At 40.8% G+C, this 18,018-nt stretch overlaps 2 protein-coding genes and 1 non-coding gene across 4 annotated transcripts; all 3 read left to right on the forward strand.

Moving 5' to 3' along the window:
- The first annotated feature begins 141 nt into the window (after positions 1 to 141).
- On the forward strand, positions 142 to 214 carry trnaa-ugc (transfer RNA alanine (anticodon UGC)). The gene has a single exon. It is a non-coding gene; the product is annotated as a tRNA-Ala (tRNA).
- Positions 215 to 2,643: 2,429 nt separating this feature from the next.
- On the forward strand, positions 2,644 to 12,001 carry mmp17b (matrix metallopeptidase 17b). 2 transcript variants are annotated; one of them, XM_066649889.1, is made up of 13 exons: positions 2,644 to 2,675; positions 3,669 to 3,762; positions 5,736 to 5,981; positions 6,657 to 6,789; positions 6,974 to 7,130; positions 7,351 to 7,459; positions 7,768 to 7,945; positions 8,181 to 8,357; positions 8,991 to 9,117; positions 9,692 to 9,765; positions 10,062 to 10,211; positions 10,448 to 10,657; positions 11,246 to 12,001. In XM_066649889.1, exons 3-13 carry the CDS (start codon positions 5,832 to 5,834, stop codon positions 11,599 to 11,601), a joined length of 1,821 nt encoding a protein of 606 aa, XP_066505986.1. In that variant the 5' UTR covers positions 2,644 to 2,675; positions 3,669 to 3,762; positions 5,736 to 5,831; the 3' UTR covers positions 11,602 to 12,001. The 2 variants fall into 2 exon arrangements, with proteins under 2 accessions (XP_066505986.1, XP_066505987.1); XM_066649890.1 differs by lacking the exons at positions 2,644 to 2,675; positions 3,669 to 3,762 and adding an exon at positions 3,991 to 4,065.
- Positions 12,002 to 12,662: 661 nt separating this feature from the next.
- LOC136674111 (saxitoxin and tetrodotoxin-binding protein 2) lies at positions 12,663 to 15,958 on the forward strand. Its single transcript, XM_066649982.1, has 6 exons — positions 12,663 to 12,830; positions 13,103 to 13,245; positions 13,338 to 13,402; positions 14,453 to 14,563; positions 15,213 to 15,317; positions 15,553 to 15,958. Exons 1-6 carry the CDS (start codon positions 12,711 to 12,713, stop codon positions 15,621 to 15,623), a joined length of 615 nt encoding a protein of 204 aa, XP_066506079.1. The 5' UTR covers positions 12,663 to 12,710; the 3' UTR covers positions 15,624 to 15,958.
- Positions 15,959 to 18,018: the final 2,060 nt, after the last annotated feature.

The raw sequence follows: 18,018 nt of genomic DNA on the forward strand, positions 1-18,018 counted from the left end.
TGGGGTAGTATTGTGCTGTAGTTCAGAGGTAAAGCCACAGCCTGTAAAACGTCAAAAGAAGTTTAAGGCTATCGCTGTGTAAATGCAGTAACGCTCTCTCTTGGAGCCTCTAGTTGTGTGATCGTGATAACGTGTATGGGCGGGGTATGTAGCTCAGTGGTAGAGCGCATGCTTTGCATGTATGAGGCCCCGGGTTCAATCCCCGGCATCTCCAATCCAAAAATGTTTTATTGTAAACTGAAAATGTATTTGGAAAAATAAATAAATGAACGAAACATGGTTGCAACTAAATGCACATTTATAAGAATACATGTGGTGTTCCAGAGGATTTATGAGAGTACTACATATATACATTTCGTTTATAAAAACTAAATATTAAACTAAATTAACCCATAATTTGTTTTCTGAAATGAAACGTATGTGAGTACTCTCATAAGCCCTCTGTAAAACTATATTTATTATTATTTTCGTATAAATTTATGGTGATGGAAATTTTATGTGCTTAAATTTATGCTCCGACTTCGAATGTTGCTCATATTCCTACATAATCCTACAAAATTAATGATTGGGGCTTTGTTTGATATTCATCCTCACTTTCTTTCCAATCCCACAGAATGTGAATTTATCAAACTAGCCTATTGCTAGCATAGCATATGCTCTGTTGCTAGCTTAGCACTGGGACAACAGAATAACTGAAATGATTCAAAGTGTATTTTATAACCTACTCATAAACAGCACCCATGGAGCTGATTGCTGTGTTGGGAAGAGAAATATATATAAATGTGCCTTACTTTTTCATTTGGATATAAGTTTAATGAGAGAATCAGAAGTGTATTTATATTCTATGTCCCATGATGTTGAGATAATAAACTGACATTTCACCAAACTGAACAAACTATTGTTTAAACAAAATTCCAGGTGAATGGGATTGCCAGAGAATTCGATTTCTTTAAGGAAATGGGAAGCAAAATTGAGTGAACCACCCAGTCTCCATTCTGGACTTTATAAAAGGGATTTCATGGCCATGTTTATACATTATAAAGATTATAAATAATTAAAGTACTGTGAAATGTTTTTAAAAAGCATATATGTGTTATGTGTGAGTGTGTGTGTGTCACCCTGTGGAGGACTGGCGCTCTCTCCAGTGTGTGTTCCTGCCTTAAACTTTGGGATTCCAGGACCCACTGTGACCATGAAGTGGATATGGGTTACAGACAATGAATGAATGAATGAATGAATTAATATTTGTGTTATGAGTGTTGTTTGTAATTACCATAAAGTTTGAAGACATCATTCTTAGAGTGAGGTTTCTTCACTTTAGCTTCAATAGTTTCTTTGTGTAATCTGAAAACCAGTTTGATACTCATTGGTTTGTCCCGAGGTGTCCTACTGACATATCCCAACCACATCTACGTATCAAATCTACAGTGCAGAATGCTGGGCTGTCTCTTCTGAAGCAGCTGTGGTTGAGTGACTCATTGCTGTGGTTCACGGTTCCTTACTGTCATGTCATCCCCAACATGCTCCCGTGAGCCTGCACATGGGACTCACAATGGACATCTATATGACTCTGGAGTTCCTCAAAGACAGATCTCAGTTGTTAGGGCGACAAGAGTTCACTTGATTCTTTGTGGCTCTCCATCATTCTGTCTCTAACACACACAACCCTATTCACACACAGGCATCCTGCTTTTTTCTGACAGTCTTAAAATACAGTGCCCATCGCCCTTCCCACCCTCTAGCCGGCAGTGACCTTCTGACCTGTCCTTTCCACAGCTTTTGTGTGGGCCAGGCTCATCACTAGGACAACAGAAGAAGCAATGCTGACCGGTTCCAGACGCTCAGCCCTTGATCCTGAAAAAAAAGGGGGTTGTTCACTTTATAGATAACTAATAACAAGTTTTGCAGGTTATTCACATTATTCTACTGTGAGAAGATCACAGTAGAACTTGAACACAGTGTCTGAACAGAAATGTTGCTGCCATGTGAAGCAGACAGTGTAGGTGTGGAAATATTTCCCTGCAAATCACTTTGAAATACTGAATCTGAATGTCTCCTGAATTTGATGAAAACTGCAACAGAGGTAAAGAATTAAAATAAATATAAGAAAGATTTTTATTTGCTGAGGTTTCTGTGAAATGTTCTGTTAATTATGTCTTCTTCTTTTTTTTTCTTGATGATAAAATATGAATAACCCTGTCCTGTTTAATGCTGTTGATTTTGTGCTCACTCTTGCTGACAGGTTCTCCCCAAAGAAGTTTAGCAGATAACGGAGGTCGAGCTTCTTTGTAAACACTCTGTCAGCCTGGCCATTCATAGCGTGCTTTTCTGATCATGAAGTCCCCACTGAGACTCTGGGCACAGTACAGGCAGAGAAAAAGACTGACAGCACATCTGGAATTCCTCTCTGTTTGTGTCTGTCTGTTTCTCTCTCTCTCTCTCTCTCTCTCTCTCTCTCTCTCTCTCTCTCTCTCTCTCTCTCCCCCTCTCTCTGTCTCTGTTTTAATCCTAAACTCTTCCGAGAAAGTAGGTAAGGCTCCAACATGCTTAAATGCACTTATTTCCAAATCCCTCCGCTCCTTACAGCAGTCCCTCATCCTTACCATCTTCTTTTTCAGGATGAAGCTGTCCATCTTCGAATCTGTCAAACGTCTGCCAAGGGTCTGTGATTTACAGTGAGTTTCTATGGTGCTTTGAATTTAAAGTATTCTAATGTGTCATGTTTAAACAGTAATACAATTTTATATCAAAAATAGGGACTCTAAAAGACATCAGTCCTGTTGACACATAATTTCAAAGCACAATTTGCATTGACTGTGATAAGACAATAAAACATATCAGCACAGCTACTGATGACCTCCAGAAACAGAAAGACAGTGTTTCTCTGTAGATTTTAATATTATTTTTAAACACCACATTTGAAAACTCCTATTTTTCCACATATTTTGACTTTCCTTATGTATGTGGATTATCTGATCTCTAATCTCCCCAAATGTATCTCCTGGAAATGAATAACTTTCACTTAACTCAAAATTAAACAAGAGCGACCTCTGACTTTTGCACAGCCCTGTACATACAGCAGGTCAAGCAGAGAAACTACACGTGTCTCAATGACCCAGCTGTTTCAACCACAACAATGCATTCAGAGAGAGGCAGATCTCTGTTTAATTTTTTAAATCCTTTCGTTAAGAGGATTTGGGACAAAAGTATCCACCCATCACATCACGCAGAGGCACACAAGAGATAAAGAGAAACACAGTAATCCCAGAGTAGTCTCGAGTTTTATGCATCTTCCTTTCCTTCTGTTGCATTTGACATAAAGTAGGCCTGGTCTTCCAGTTTAAAATAAATATTTTAAGCTTTGAATTACATTGTTAATTATCCTCTACAGGGCACAAGTCTTGACACATTTTGTGCGCTGTTTCTGTTTAAAACACTGCAACAAAATGAAATGTGTCGTAACCTTTGCACTGGCCATTTATTCTCAAATGTTTTACGTCTCATTTGACCAGAGGTGCCAGACCTTTGTCCAATGGTGATTCACCACCAATGTTTCAATTAGACCTAGACTTATCCTGTGTCCAGGTGACCGGCCTGTGGTGCCTGGGCTTTAAATATTGTGAACTGTATGTTGATATGTCTACAGTACATGAACTTCTCCTTCTCAGGCACAGATGCTTTGACCAAGAAAGGAAAGGTTGGACATGTGCAGCAGTCACCCAGATTTTAAATCTCCTCAATGGACAGAGCAACGGGTTTAAAGTGAGATCTTCCTCTACAGACACTCGGTGACCAATTGGTCAGTGCGCTCAGCCTGGGCGGGGGATATTTAAGAGACCATTGTGTTTGCAGCTTGGGTGTAGTGGGGGGGGGGGGTGGATGGGAGATGAGAGGCACACATCTGTTCAGCGAGAGAAGGAGAGAGAGAGAGAGAGACTGAAGGGTAAGAGGGAGTGTGTGTATGTGTGTGTGAGAGAGAGAGAGAGAGAGACTGACTGAGACTGAGAGAGAGAAGGAGTGAAGGACAAAGTGGGTAAGAAGAGAGACAGACGTTCTAGACACAAGGTAAGGGTTAACTTCAAATATATGTTTTTACTTTTCATTTTCAGACTTTAACACTAGCTTTAACACGCTTAAGGCTTCAACGTGGAACCAGCACCTCAGCCAGTTTCATAAAGAACATTCCAGTTGACAGTTCAGGAGGTGTGTGAGTGTGAAGATACCTTTTTAAAGTGTAAAGAACTTCCACAGTCCAGAAGGATACTGTAAACTGGTAAAGATCCTTTAAGTCTTAAAAAGTAGAACCACTTTTGGGTTCATAATGAACCACATGACTGTTTTTAATGGTTCTGTGGTGAACCGGTGAAGCGGTTTCCTCTTTGGCATTTCTCAACAAAACCTCTATGACTCCTTTATGTCTGAGTGATTATTGTAGTTTGTCAAGCTGTTCTTTAGAGAACTAAACAGTTTGATTATATTGTCGTTCAAAGGAAAAAATATTGGTCTCTTTTCACAATTTAATAACTGGGTACTTTAGAGGAACTTGTTAGAACATCAAGCTTTTATCAGCATCTGAAATATGTGCTTTAATTTTCTCCTTTTTTGGGTCCTTTTGACCAATCAAAAAGAAGCACAGCAACAAATCAGAAGGGAATTAATGTTAAACAATGAAATAAACGAGTAATAGTCAGTGAATGAAATGGAACAGAATTAAAAGCAGATTAATCATTCCTTCTAATTTACTTGAAGAGTGGTATTATTATCCAAACTACACAAAATACACAGGAAACTAAAAGTCAGTTCAAAGTTTGCTGGTGTAAACAGGACTCGCTGGGCACCACCCACTGTGCAGGTGGTCAATCTTTAATAATATAAAGGCTCCACAAAGTCATTCTTCTCACGTTTGTCCTCTTCTGATGCCCCCTGAGATTAGGTGCTTTCTTTTTTCTTTAATTCCATTATTCCATAACTCTGTCACCCCTTTCTCCTCCTTTTTCATTCCCCTGCTCTTTCATCCTCCGCTCTCCTTTAATAAAATGACACCTACTAATTGAATTAAATTCTTCCATCCTACAAGCCACGGTGATACCCCCAGCATCCCCCCCCACTACACACACACACACACACACACACACACACACACGCACACACGCACTCCACTTTCCCTCCTAAATTAAAGCCCCACATCTCCCTCTCCTCCACTTTCATTTTCTCTCCTCCTCTTTTCAATTATGCAAATCCCTGTTTCTCTTTAATGCTCTCCGTCGGCGTTCCTGTTATTCATCTTTACAAGCAAACTCACCAGAACCATTCAAGCCATTTATCTAAGAGCCCCTTTATCTCATGAGGCTGGTTGTTTATGGGCTGTTGTGTGCCGCACACTACAGGTCCAAAGTATGGAAGCAAGCCAAGAAGTACACTCAGTATCTGCAGACTGTGATTTTGTTGAAGCCCACAGTAATTATTGTATATTTCCTAATTTATCAAATGCATGAGTGCTGATTACAGCCTTCAGTGTTGTGTTAAACAACACATTATGTTCCTTATTTTGTTTCAGCAAAGATATCTCCATTTCTACAAAAGATAGGTTTGTTTTCAAGCATTTGGCCTGTGGAATATATAATGTACTCTTATTATATTCCAGCCACTGCTGTCATCTGTAGATCACAGTATGTATTTATGATATCATTTAACATTTTGCAAATTCTGCATAATTAAGTGTTCCTGTGATGTAGGTTCCGCAGTGATGATGAAAGCTGGAATGTCTTCACCTGGCTGAGTACTGACCCAGATGCTGCTTTATCCCTAACTGATGTGAACGATTTAACAACATGAAATTAATGTTGTGGCTTGTGATGATACTGAGCCTGTGCAGAGTGGAGGGAGTGGAGTCTGTACCCAAAGATCTTCCCACCAGCTCTGTGAGCGCTAAAGACTTTCCCTCAGCAACACCCACGGAGGACGAGAGCGCCAGGCTGGTGGTAAACTTTCTGGCATAACTTTTTAACAACCTGCTTTTTAAAAAAAAAAACCTATTAGTAGTCTACACCTACAGAACTGTGCAGGAGTCTTAGGCACCTAAGATAATGCTATATATTTAAACTAAAGCCTTCTCAGTGAGTGTGGGGCTGGTATAAAGTTATATATAATCACAGTAAATACAAACTAATTATAATATAAACATATGAGAAATATAAGATCATTTTTGTTCTATAAAGTAGTAGGTGAGAGTGAGTTTGAAGAACAAGGTTTTGTTCAGATTCTCATTAATTTGCATGAATTTGTTAAATCCACAGCACACATTATTTAAAATCATTATTTACTCACCGCTAAAACTAGGTACTGGATGATAACCTCAAATAATACAGACTCCACGAGGAGAAATTTGGACAAAGTTAAACTGACACATTCACACACAGAGGATCACACTGGAGTAATGTGATTGGGTTTATTTTAATATTGAGTGTTATTTGTTGTTTGTTTGTTTTTAGCAAATAAACACTTACTGCTCAGATAAATAGCTTTTTAAATCTTAATCTCTGGTGATCAAACTTTTGCACAGTGCTGTATACAACACATTTTTCACTGAAACATTTGGGAAAACATTGGCATCACAGTTAACATTGTCTCACAGTTTAATGATTTTGCTGTAACAGGATTGGCTCACAAAATATGGCTACCTGCCCCCTCCAGACCCCTCCACAGGTCAGCTCCAGGCCTGGTCAGCTGTGACACAAGCTGTGAAGGCCATGCAGAGGTTCGCTGGTCTGGACGACACAGGAGTCTTAGGTAGGAGTAACATCAATAACAAAAAGCAGAGCGCATTCAACAGAGGATACATAAAAGTTCCAAAAAACATGTGAAGTATTACATATTTATTTATTCTTTCTCGCTTCTCTCTCTCTCTCTCTCTCTCTCTCTCTCTCTCTCTCTCTCTCTCTCTCTCTCTATCTCTCTCTCGCCGCATCCCCAGATGAGGAGACGTTGAGACTCATACAGAGTCCTCGATGTTCACTTCCAGACGATGAAGCCAGTGAGGTCGATTCTATCGCTGTCTCAGACACAGAGGCTCATGGCCAGAGGATGAAGAGAGCTGTGTCCACCTGGACACGGAGAAACATCAACTGGAGGTTTAAATGATCTTTAAGCTTTATTTACAGCTCATTTAAAAAATATATTACTTTATTGTTGCAGTTATTTTGACTCTAAAGAATATGATTTAACATAGAATATAGAGCAAGCTGAACCTATTCTTGATTAATATTTAGACTAAAATCAAGCCTAATATCCATTGTAGATTTCATGCATTCACTCATTCTCTCTCTATTTCTCTTTGTCTGTCTCGCTCAGGTTGCGCTCATACCCCTCATCCTCCTCGCTGTCACGGGAGATGGTTCGCACACTGGTCTATTATGCTCTCAGAGTGTGGGCGGAGCCAGCGCCTCTTGAGTTTCATGAGGTCAGCTTTCTAGTTTAACAAGATTGCATATGATCCACAGATAATTAATTACACTCTCTGTGTAATATGTCATGACATTTGAGGAAAGAACATTTGTAGCAAATGTAGCATTGTATGACAGGAAGGAGGCAAATTTGGAAAAATCAGATGTACATTTTTAGAGAGCATGTATTTTCACAATGGAAAAAAAATCAACAAATGAACAATGAATCAATAAATAAATGGATTCTGATGCAGCTTTCATACAGCGATAGAAAACACAGCCTAAATCAGACTCTGACCTCACATCCTGTTTGGAAACCAAATAGGTGGGAGGGCCAGACGGGGTGGATCTCCAGATTGATTTCTTGCATGGTTCCCATGGTGATGGATACCCCTTTGATGGAGTGGGTGGAGCTGTTGGCCACGCCTTCTTCCCCTCTGACCCTGAAAGAGCAGGTGGAGTTCACCTGGACGCAGAGGAGGAGTGGGCCTTCAGACAGCCAGGTGAGTCTCAGTGAGCTGCCATTTACAGTTTACTGTGTGCATTTAATAATACATCCACCTTGGATTTGTGTTTTGAAAAATGTACATTATTAGTGTGGAGGCAGGGGCAATGAATGAGAGAGGTGTGTTTGCATTAAAAGTTCCAACAGTAAAAGGTACATAACTTTAACACTTCAGATAAACTGCTGCTTTACAAACTGTGTGATGTTATTGTGCTTTCTTTCCCCCTCGGCAGCTTCTGAAGGCACAGATCTGTTCACAGTGCTGGTTCACGAGCTCGGACATGCCCTCGGACTCTCACACTCATCTGCTCGACGCTCCGTGATGCGACCGTATTACCAGGGACCCCTGGGGGACCCACTCCACTTTAGCCTGGGGACTCCAGACCGAGAACACATCACCACACTCTATGGTATATTTTTTTCAGCTCACTTTGTTATATCCTTTTTTATTATCAATATTAATATGACATTTTATTATAGTATGTAACTGGTGATTATTTCATAATATAACTCAATTTCATATAATATAATATAATAATAATATAATATAACGTATGGGGCGGCACAGTGGTGCAGCAGGTAGTGTTGCAGTCACACAGCTCCAGGGGCCTGGAGGTTGTGGGTTCTATTCCCGCTCCAGGTGACTGTCTGTGAGGAGTTGGTGTGTTCTCCCTGTGTCTGCGTGGGTTTCCTCCGGGTGCTCCGGTTTCCTCCCACAGTCCAAAAACACACGTTGGTAGGTGGATTGGCGACTCAAAAGTGTGTGTGTGTGTGTGTGTGTGTGTGTGTGTGTCTGTGTGTCTGTGTTGCCCTGTGAAAGACTGGCGCCCCCTCTAGGGTGTATTCCGGCCTTTCGCCCAATGATTCCAGGTAGGCTCTGGACCCACCGCAACCCTGAACTGGATAAGTGGTTACAGATAATGAATGAATGAATGAATGAATATATAACGTATGGCCCAACAATTTACAGTGAAAGCCTAATAATATGCATTTCGTATGATACAATGATAATGATGTGTGTGTGTGTGTGTGTGTGTTTTCAGGGAAGAGAAGTGAGCATCTACACACAGAGAGTCCTCCTCTAGAGGCCGAGACTCAACTGAAACCACACCAAGGAGCCACACAGAGGCTCACACACATGCACAGACACAAACACAATCACCTGGACAGGTGAGTTCAAGATCACACACACACACACACACACACACACACACAAACACACACTCACATTCGCCTGGATTGTTAAGATCAAGATGTATAGTCACTGGAACTACAAAAATCTCTAGGACAATTCACTGAAGATTTATGAATTAATTAATTGTCTGTAACCCTTATCCAGTTCAGGGTCGCGGTGGGTCTGGAACCTAGCCGGAATCACTAGGCGCAAGGCAGGAACACACCCTGGAGGGGGTGACAGTCCTTCACAGGGCGACACACACTCACACATTCACTCACATCTACGGACACTTTTGAGTTGCCAGTCCACCTACCAACGTGTGTTTTTGGACCGTGGGCTGAAACCCATGCCGACACGGGAAGAACTCCTCACAGACAGTCACCCAGAGCGGGACCTGAACCCACAACCTCCAGAACCCTGGATCTGTGTGACTGCGAACATACCTGCTGCGCCACCGTGCCACCCTTCACTGAAAATTGGAATTCTAAATAATAAAATGACTAAAAATGAAGTTATATATGACACAAGCATTTGTTTTGTTTGACCTCTTTTTGTCTCTAAATGCAGTCCGTCTCTGGATCGCTGTAACACCAGCTTTGATGCAGTTGCTAAAATCCGAGGAGAGATTTTCTTCTTCAAAGGTGACATTGTTTTAATTCCTATTAAGGAATATGAGCGATTTTCTCTTTTCCTATGTGTTTATCCACCACCTTATACATAGAACTAGCAGCATTCAGTTTCCTTCCTGATCAGTAGTGTTTCTTTCTCTCATATAAAACATGTCATCAGTCAGACAACTATTCCTCTCGACCTCCAATAATGTTACATAGGTCAAATATATAATAATATCTAATAATAAACCTTCTGTAATATGTTAATAACACCCCCATATTGACTGATTTCAACACATCTTTTTCTGTCTCTGTGTGTTTGACAGGTGCGAGTATGTGGAGGGTGAACAGAGGAGGTTTAGTCTCTGGCAGAGCCGTGTCTGTGCGAAGACTTTGGGGGGCTCTTCCTTCCTCCATGCCCCCGCTCCGTGCTGTTCTGGAGAGGCATGATGACCATGCCATAATCTTCATCAGTGGTCAGTCTATCAGAGCATCCTCATCCTCTGATGACCTGTTCTGTTTGCTCAAGGTTGACTTTGTCATCCAGTTTAATTCTGTTTGAAGATCAGACCCAGTTAAATGTGACATTTCCAAAAATAAAAGCCTCTGCATTTCTCCACCATTGAAGTTCAGTTGAAAATCAGTTTGTCCCTTTGATTGACAAATAACACAAAGGCACCCACTCCTCTATCCCTCTATTGTGTGTTCACAGGCTCTCAGTTCTGGAAGTTTAAGGACCTGTCTCTCCAGGAAGACTTCCCCCAACCTCTGTCTCCAGAAACGTCAGTCTGGCAGGGCCTTTACTGGGACCCTCAGGAGGGAGTGGTGTGGGGGTCTCAGAGAGGAGGACTGGCAGAAGAAAGTGAGGTCTGGACAGAGCTCATTGAAGGAGGAGTGAGCGGAATTATCGTGGAAAATGATGGTGAATAACTACAAGTGTAACATTCACTACTACTACTACTACTACTACTAATAATAATAATAATACAGTTATAATAAAAGTAACATGTGCCACATTATAAGTCCAAAAGTATCCTGAAAATTAGAGAATATATTAGAGAAACTGTTTGTACAATCTCCATAAAAAAGCACTGACCACTAGAGGTGTCTGGAGCTGCATTTGGGCTTATGATCACATTGTCTCATTGTAAGTGTGGAATAGAGGGGTATAAAGCGCCCTAGAAATGCACTTTAGAGCAGAGAACTGCTTTCACTGGAGTGGCTTTAGGATGAGATGTAATGGCATAACTAATCATCTAACATTTGTACCTGCTTTTGTGACCTTATGCAGTCAAATTCTCACAGCACTGTTCCTTCTAAGAAGAGGAATAACTTTGATTTCATAAGAATCATTGGGTTAGCAGGTGTCTACAATTTTTGGACATTTAGTATAATTATTTTACAGTCTAAACTGCATTTTACATCTTACAAGAAGCACATATAAAACATCGCCTTGTATGGCTTGTATGGTATGGTATGGTTAAAGACTTCTTCTCATGTCTTTCTTCAGGTTCCATAAACCTCTTCAAGGACTATTTCTACTGGAAGTTTCCTTACCCAGGCTCCGCTCCTGAGGAGGGTTACCCCAGACCACTAGCCACAGATTGGTTGGACTGCCCTCACCCCTCTCCGTATCACCCCAGCGAGATCTCTCTGACTTCAACTCTTGGTCAGCAGGAGCAACAAGGAAAGAAAGTGCAAGCAGTTGACCAGATTAGACACAAGGAGAGAGATCCCTGGACTCACTGGGACTGTCCCTGTCTCAACAGAGCACCTCAAACCAGCAAGGGACTTCTGGGACATTTAGTGATTCTTACTGTACTATTACCCCATCGTATTCAACAAGACTTCTTCTTGTTTTTTTGATCTATAACTTAAGATATTTTACCTACTTTGTACATAAAAAATGTACAAACTAGATTTACACAAAACATATCTGAGTAGATCTGCTACATTTTGGGATTGTTTTTGGAAACTGTAAATGTGCGCAACAGTATTTTCCCTAATTGTGCAGTTGTAAATAGTCCTAACTGAAAATGATTATTCATGAAAAGTAGCTTCTTTTTTTTACTCCCATTTTAACAATTCTAAATTCACACTGTATACCATTTAATACCCTAAATTAAAAAAAATGAATTTTTAAAGATACCAAAAAGCTCTCAAGATGAACTAATGGATAAAAAACAATGGAAATTCCCAGCTCCACTTGATTTCTGCCCCTAGACTATCTGTACTGGGAATGTTCTGAGAATGTAATACAGCTCTCTCCAGCACAGTAAACAAGAATGAATGACTCCTGAGAGTTAATGATTTATAATGTGTGTCTGTCATCCCTGAAATAACTTTCTGAAATTATGCAACTTATGGGTTTTCTTTTACCTTTGTTTTTTTTTTACAAACTTTGGCCTGAGTTCACAGCTTACCATAGAGTCTTATCTCATGGTGTAGGGGTGAAAATCTCATATGGTCAGCATTCATTCATTCAGTTCAGGGTCATGGTGTGTCTGGAACACACCCAGAAAGGGTGCCAGTCCTTTGCAGGGCAACACACACACACACACACTCACATATTCACTCACATGGAGAACACACCACACTCCTCACAGACAGTCACCCGGAGGAAACCCACGCAGACACATGGAGAACACACCACACTCCTCACAGACAGTCACCCGGAGGAATGAAGCTCATGAGTTGTTGCTTCATGAATGTCTCAATTGACTGACCATGCTTTTCTATGGAAATTATACAAACAGTGTGGTGTGTATCGACTACCTGTTTGTTTGGAAGGCAATTTCGGAATCTGCAAAGTCCCAACATTCCCCAATTGGATCGCCCCTGGTGCTGTTGCATCACTCTGGAAGAGCTGTGATGACCCTTACACTGAGAGCAGAGGGACGTTCAATATAAACCAATATAAATTGCAGGTGTCCCTAATGCAGATCAGCAGAGGAATCTGAAACGTTCTGTCCACCATGGCCATCCTGATCAGCTCCACTCTCTGTTATCTCAGCCTGCTGACCCTCAGTCTGGCCAGTGATCCAAACTGTGAGGATCTGCTAAAGCCACTTGTACTGGAGGATGACTACAGTTCAGTAAGTATGGTTATAATATGCTAAAGTAGTTACACTGGACTGTAAAAACAAACTTAAGTAAATTTAAAAACATGACAAAGCTCTGCTTAGTTTAGTTAACTTTAAAAAAATAACTTAATTTGACCAAAAATAAAGCATTAAATCTGCTGCCTCATAAACAGCCTCATGATCTTCTGAATATCACACATTCGGGCAGACTCTTCTGCCCATATATGTCATTATCTGTAGAGCACTATATGAACATTTTCTGTCTTATGCTGATGTGTTTGTAGATTAATGGGAAGTGGATATTTACTGAAGGAATTGCTACTCATCCATTGTTCACAAACATCTTGAAGACAGTGAACAGCTCTTGGATAGAATTTGGCCCCTCTTCCTTCACAGACACACTCACTCTCAGCCAAGGAAACATGCTGTGAGTTGCTCCTTTAAGATCTACTTCATGGCTTTAAACATAAGCTCAGTGGTTAGAGTTTCTGAGTCTAAAGAATCCGATTTTTCCCTCAGAAATGGAAAGTGTGAATTTGTGACTGTCAACGCAACTGTGAAAAACAGCAACGTTTTGGTTTCGGGTGAGTCACAAATATCCCACCTTTGTGTTAAATGGTATGTTCCCAATTACTTCTTGTTTCTCTAGAACACAGCCTCTCATTTCTCACACGATCCCAATCTGAATGACTTTGTCTGGTACGGTGGCACAGCAAGTAGTCACACAGCTCCAAGGACCTGGAGATTGTGGGTTCGAGTCCCGCTCCGGGTGACTGTCTGTGAGGAGTGTGGTGTGTTCTCCCTGTGTCTGTGTGGGTTTCCTCTGGGTGACTGTCTGTGAGGAGTGTGGTGTGTTCTCCCTGTGTCTGTGTGGGTTTCCTCTGGGTGACTGTCTGTGAGGAGTGTGGTGTGTTCTCCCTGTGTCTGTGTGGGTTTCCTCCGGGTGACTGTCTGTGAGGAGTGTGGTGTGTTCTCCCTGTGTCTGTGTGGGTTTCCTCTGGGTGACTGTCTGTGAGGAGTGTGGTGTGTTCTCCCTGTGTCAGCGTGGGTTTCCTCCGGGTGACTGTCTGTGAGGAGTGTGGTGTGTTCTCCCTGTGTCTGTGTGGGTTTCCTCCGGGTGACTGTCTGTGAGAAGTGTGGTGTGTTCTCCCTGTGTCAGCGTGGGTTTCCTCCAGGTGACTGTCTGTGAGGAGTGTGGTGTGTTCTCCCTGTGTCTGCGTGGGTTTCCTCCGAGTGGTCTGGTTTCCTCCCACAGTCCAAAAACACATGTTGGTAGGTGGATTGGTGATTCAAAAGTGTCCATATGTGTGAGTGACCCAGACCCAGCGTGACCCTGAACTGGATAAGGGTCACAGACAATGAATGAATAATATATTTAATTAATAACAATTGTCTTGTTTTTTGTATCCCACCTGTTCTATGTCTCGTCTGTATTCTGTCCCCAGATAAACCTATCAGAAGTAAATGCTTTAGATCATGTGTTCTGACCACTCAAAACTAGAATCATGGGTTCTGTAGCTTTTCCTGTGATAATATAATTTTGCACCGATTGACTGCATGCTGAATGAAACCTTCAAATCAAGGCTGGTCACTGTGTGTTAAGGTCATTTGATTCTGCCTAACTTGCTTCACAGAAAAAGGGGTCAGTTCACTGGGCACTTTCCTGCCATCATGTCCTGACTGTCTCACTATGAACTTCACCAGTCAGATGAAGAATGAGACCTTAAACTCCATCTACCTCTTCAGTAAGTCACTTGGCTCTTTTCCACCGTCGTGATACAATTGTCAGGAGCTTGTTCATTTCAGACAAGAATGTGATTGGAGAGCTTAAGCAAGTGAATCCCAAACGTTTTCTTTAGTGCCCCCTCTTTAGTAGATTAAAACATGTCCTAGCCCCACCACCAGTCAGACGCACACATACACATCTTCTGCTCCATTGGAATTTACGTTAAACTTTGTAATTCATACTGAACTTCAAAACTTCTTATAGAACAAAACAAAATAATGTCACAAATAACCTTGAGAGTGGAATTATTAGAAGTGGCATGCGTTATGTACCTCATTCAGTGCCCCCCACTGCTTAAAGTTTAAAGCTGGACCCTGGTGGTTGGTGTTCAAGGTGGATGCAAGGTTGTTTAGAGATGGTTTCTAGGCCGTTACTAGGTAGTTGCTACATGTTTTGAGTGGTGGTAACTAAGCTTACAATAGAGTTTTATTTATTTCTGTACGGTGGGTATCGCTGTGGTGATGATGAATGAAAGCAGAGGCTTGATAAAAGAACACAAAGTGATTTAATTAATAAGAAATGGAGAATTTTAACAAAACAAAATAGACCAACATCAGTGTACTGAATGAATGATCAATAAATCTGATACTTCTTCTGTGCTATCACAGTGAGAAAACACAGAACATCTGAGTCTGATATGGATCTGTACTGGAAACAAGCTGAGTGTCTTGGGTTCAAAAAAGAACCTCAGTACTCCTACGATGGTGTGACAGGTCGGTACAGACAGCACCGAACAGCTGTTTAGAAAAATGAAGTATTCAAAACAAGAAAAATAGTGCTTTTAATTGCTTTCTAAATGTGCAAATTGTGAATTGATGTCAGAAGAAATTCAAATGGTAGCATTTTAAATTTTTTACTGAATCTGAACAGAACGATTCATGGAGGAATATTCTGTTTTCATGGCTGCTCATTTTGGCTCTTTTTTTCTATCTCTCTCTCTCTCTTCAGAATTTTGTGATAAGGATAAGCACAGTTCACCTGAACAGCAGACAAAACCAGAGCCTAAAAAAGAAGAATGAACTATTATTATGAAACGTCAAACTGGGCTTCACTGAGCTTGAATATTCTTTGACCAAATGAAATACATCTGCAGTTTAATAAACAGCGAATGACAATCAATGAAATGTAACGATTTACATTGTGTCTGGCAACACTAGGAGCAGTTTGCACTTCTTTCAGAATACTGCAACCAAACTGGTTACATTTTTTTTTTCAATTTTATAGGCCATGTTTACAGTTTAACACAGATCAAGGCAGTCTTCCAGGTTTTGTTAGACATTTTGTACAGGTCTATTTCCAACATAATGTAATGTAATGTACTGTAATGTACTGTAATAAACAAATAAACACACAAACAAATGCAGTTATGAGGTTTCATGTGAAACATTTTGCTGTGAGGTTCTGTTATGCATTTTTATTTATCTTATTATCCACTATTAGTGTATTACACACATTTTAATCTCCACTTTATGCTAGAAACAATTTCCTCAAAGCTCCAGTACAAAACTACCAAACTAATACTTTAAAAACCTGACTTCTTGGCTTTGAAGTCATGGCAAGGGTTAAACTCAATTTTATTGAATCAGTTCTTTGCTCTAAAAATGGTGGTGTAGATTGAACCAGTCAGTAGTCCACTAGATGGCAATGCATACAAAAATTTCCTGTGTTTTCAGTGGAGTTTCTGACATAGACTACTGACTGTTTCAAAATTGTTTTATACATCAGAGATGCCAAAGTTGGACAAAGTAATTTATGGTTGTCAATATGTAAATGTTATGAACACTAGGTACATGTTTATCATCTATTTATATTTCAGACTGTACGTATTACTGCAGCAAAGAAACCCAAACATTGATCAGTACTAAACAACAGTTGGTGTGAGCTCATTATGGATTTGAACAAAAATGTGCACAAAATAAAAGATTCAAATGATAATTTCCCATAGTTATCAATAAATTTTATAAAAATGTGTTTTGCTCTATATTTATCTTTCTAGTTTAAGTAGGGTGACCAGACGTCCTCTTTTACCCGGACATGTCTTCTTTTTTAGACATAAAAAAATGTCCGGGCGGAATTTGACAAACGTCCGGGATTTTGTTTTTCTAGAGCTTACATAGAACCAATCAATCAATCAATCAAATTTTATTTATATAGCGCTTTTCACAACAAAATGTCGTCACAAAGCAGCTTTACAGAGATCCGGGTCCAAGCCTCCTATGAGCAAGCCAGGGGCAACAGTGGCAAGGAAAAACTCCCTCAGCACACGAGGAAGAAACCTTGGAAGGAACCAAGACTCATACGGGGAACCCATCCTCCTCGGGTCGACACCGGAGACACAACAGAGAACAGAACAGAAGTAAAAGTGAAATGATGACAGATGAAGGGGTTATAGTAATGTAAATGTAGTATATTAGTGATGTATGAGTCTGATGAAGGAGGAGGTGATCAGGGATTCAGTGTGAGTTAAAATTAGGTGCAGAGTTAATCTGAGATAAAACAGCATGGCCAAGCATGATAGTGTAGATGAGACAAGGCCAGGATCTTGTACATAGAACTTCGAGAAGTGTTTCGTTCACAAACTAGTCCCGCCCTCCCCTACTCCGATTGGTTCGCTTGAGTGAGAAGGGGGCGTCGTGAAGTAGCCTAGAATTTTTGATTGGACGGTCTGACGGTAGAGCTACAGTTGTTTGTCAATAACCTTCTCTGTAAACATTTAATTGGTCAGTCTGAACGTCAGTAGTCCTTGTTTACGTCAGGCAAAGCTCATGTACCTACCGTCATCTCGAGCAGCTATGCCGAAACGTAAATGTATGTTCTCGGATAAATTAAAAAAGCACACATAGGTTCAGCTAAGCATACAACGGCAGCGAGGGGCGAGAGTTCATCACCCCCTTCCCTCCCCTCCCCGAGACGTGTCCTCTTTTTCACCATCTCAGATCTGGTCACCCGAAGTTTAAGGGTATTTTCGATCAATGTACCTTAGCTAGAAAATGAGTATGGCAAACTACTTTTACCATTTAATCTGTTCATATTCAGTAACTAATTTCTTCTGTGTGTGTCGTGTGGTGGGGTGCTGTTGCTCTGTTGCTTTGTGACTGGGTCACACTACTGATTCCGGAAGTTCTTATTCCAGAAAAAAAAGACACAAAAAAGAGAGGAATAGAGTGGTACACAGTTCAGTTCCTGTGTTGAAAGATGCAGGAAGTTCTCAGAAGTTCCACTGAATGCAGCAAACTGAGGATTCAGGGCCTGCTACTGAAGTTGCGCTCAGCTGTTTTTGCTGCTGTCTGTGTTGTACCCAACAACACCTGACAAGAGTGCCTTTCATGACACGTTACTAGGAGCTACATGAACCTTTAAATAGGTTTATTCCAACACAGTGGCACTTATGTGTCTTTAAAAAGTTTTTTTCTC

This window comes from Hoplias malabaricus, chromosome 17, assembly GCF_029633855.1.
Source record: "Hoplias malabaricus isolate fHopMal1 chromosome 17, fHopMal1.hap1, whole genome shotgun sequence".
Classification (NCBI taxonomy): Eukaryota; Metazoa; Chordata; class Actinopteri; order Characiformes; family Erythrinidae; genus Hoplias; species Hoplias malabaricus.

What these genes read in the sequence shown, in the direction of transcription:
- mmp17b (XM_066649889.1), top strand. Translation starts at nt 5,832, where the DNA reads ATGAAATTAATGTTGTGGCTTGTGATGATACTGAGCCTGTGCAGAGTG. An exon ending in AGAGATTTTCTTCTTCAAAG is followed by an intron (nt 9,766 to 10,061) that starts GTGACATTGTTT and finishes TGTGTTTGACAG; the next exon opens with GTGCGAGTATGTGGAGGGTG. An exon ending in AATTATCGTGGAAAATGATG is followed by an intron (nt 10,658 to 11,245) that starts GTGAATAACTAC and finishes GTCTTTCTTCAG; the next exon opens with GTTCCATAAACCTCTTCAAG.
- LOC136674111 (XM_066649982.1), top strand. Translation starts at nt 12,711, where the DNA reads ATGGCCATCCTGATCAGCTCCACTCTCTGTTATCTCAGCCTGCTGACC. An exon ending in TGGAGGATGACTACAGTTCA is followed by an intron (nt 12,831 to 13,102) that starts GTAAGTATGGTT and finishes ATGTGTTTGTAG; the next exon opens with ATTAATGGGAAGTGGATATT. An exon ending in CTCAGCCAAGGAAACATGCT is followed by an intron (nt 13,246 to 13,337) that starts GTGAGTTGCTCC and finishes TTTTTCCCTCAG; the next exon opens with AAATGGAAAGTGTGAATTTG.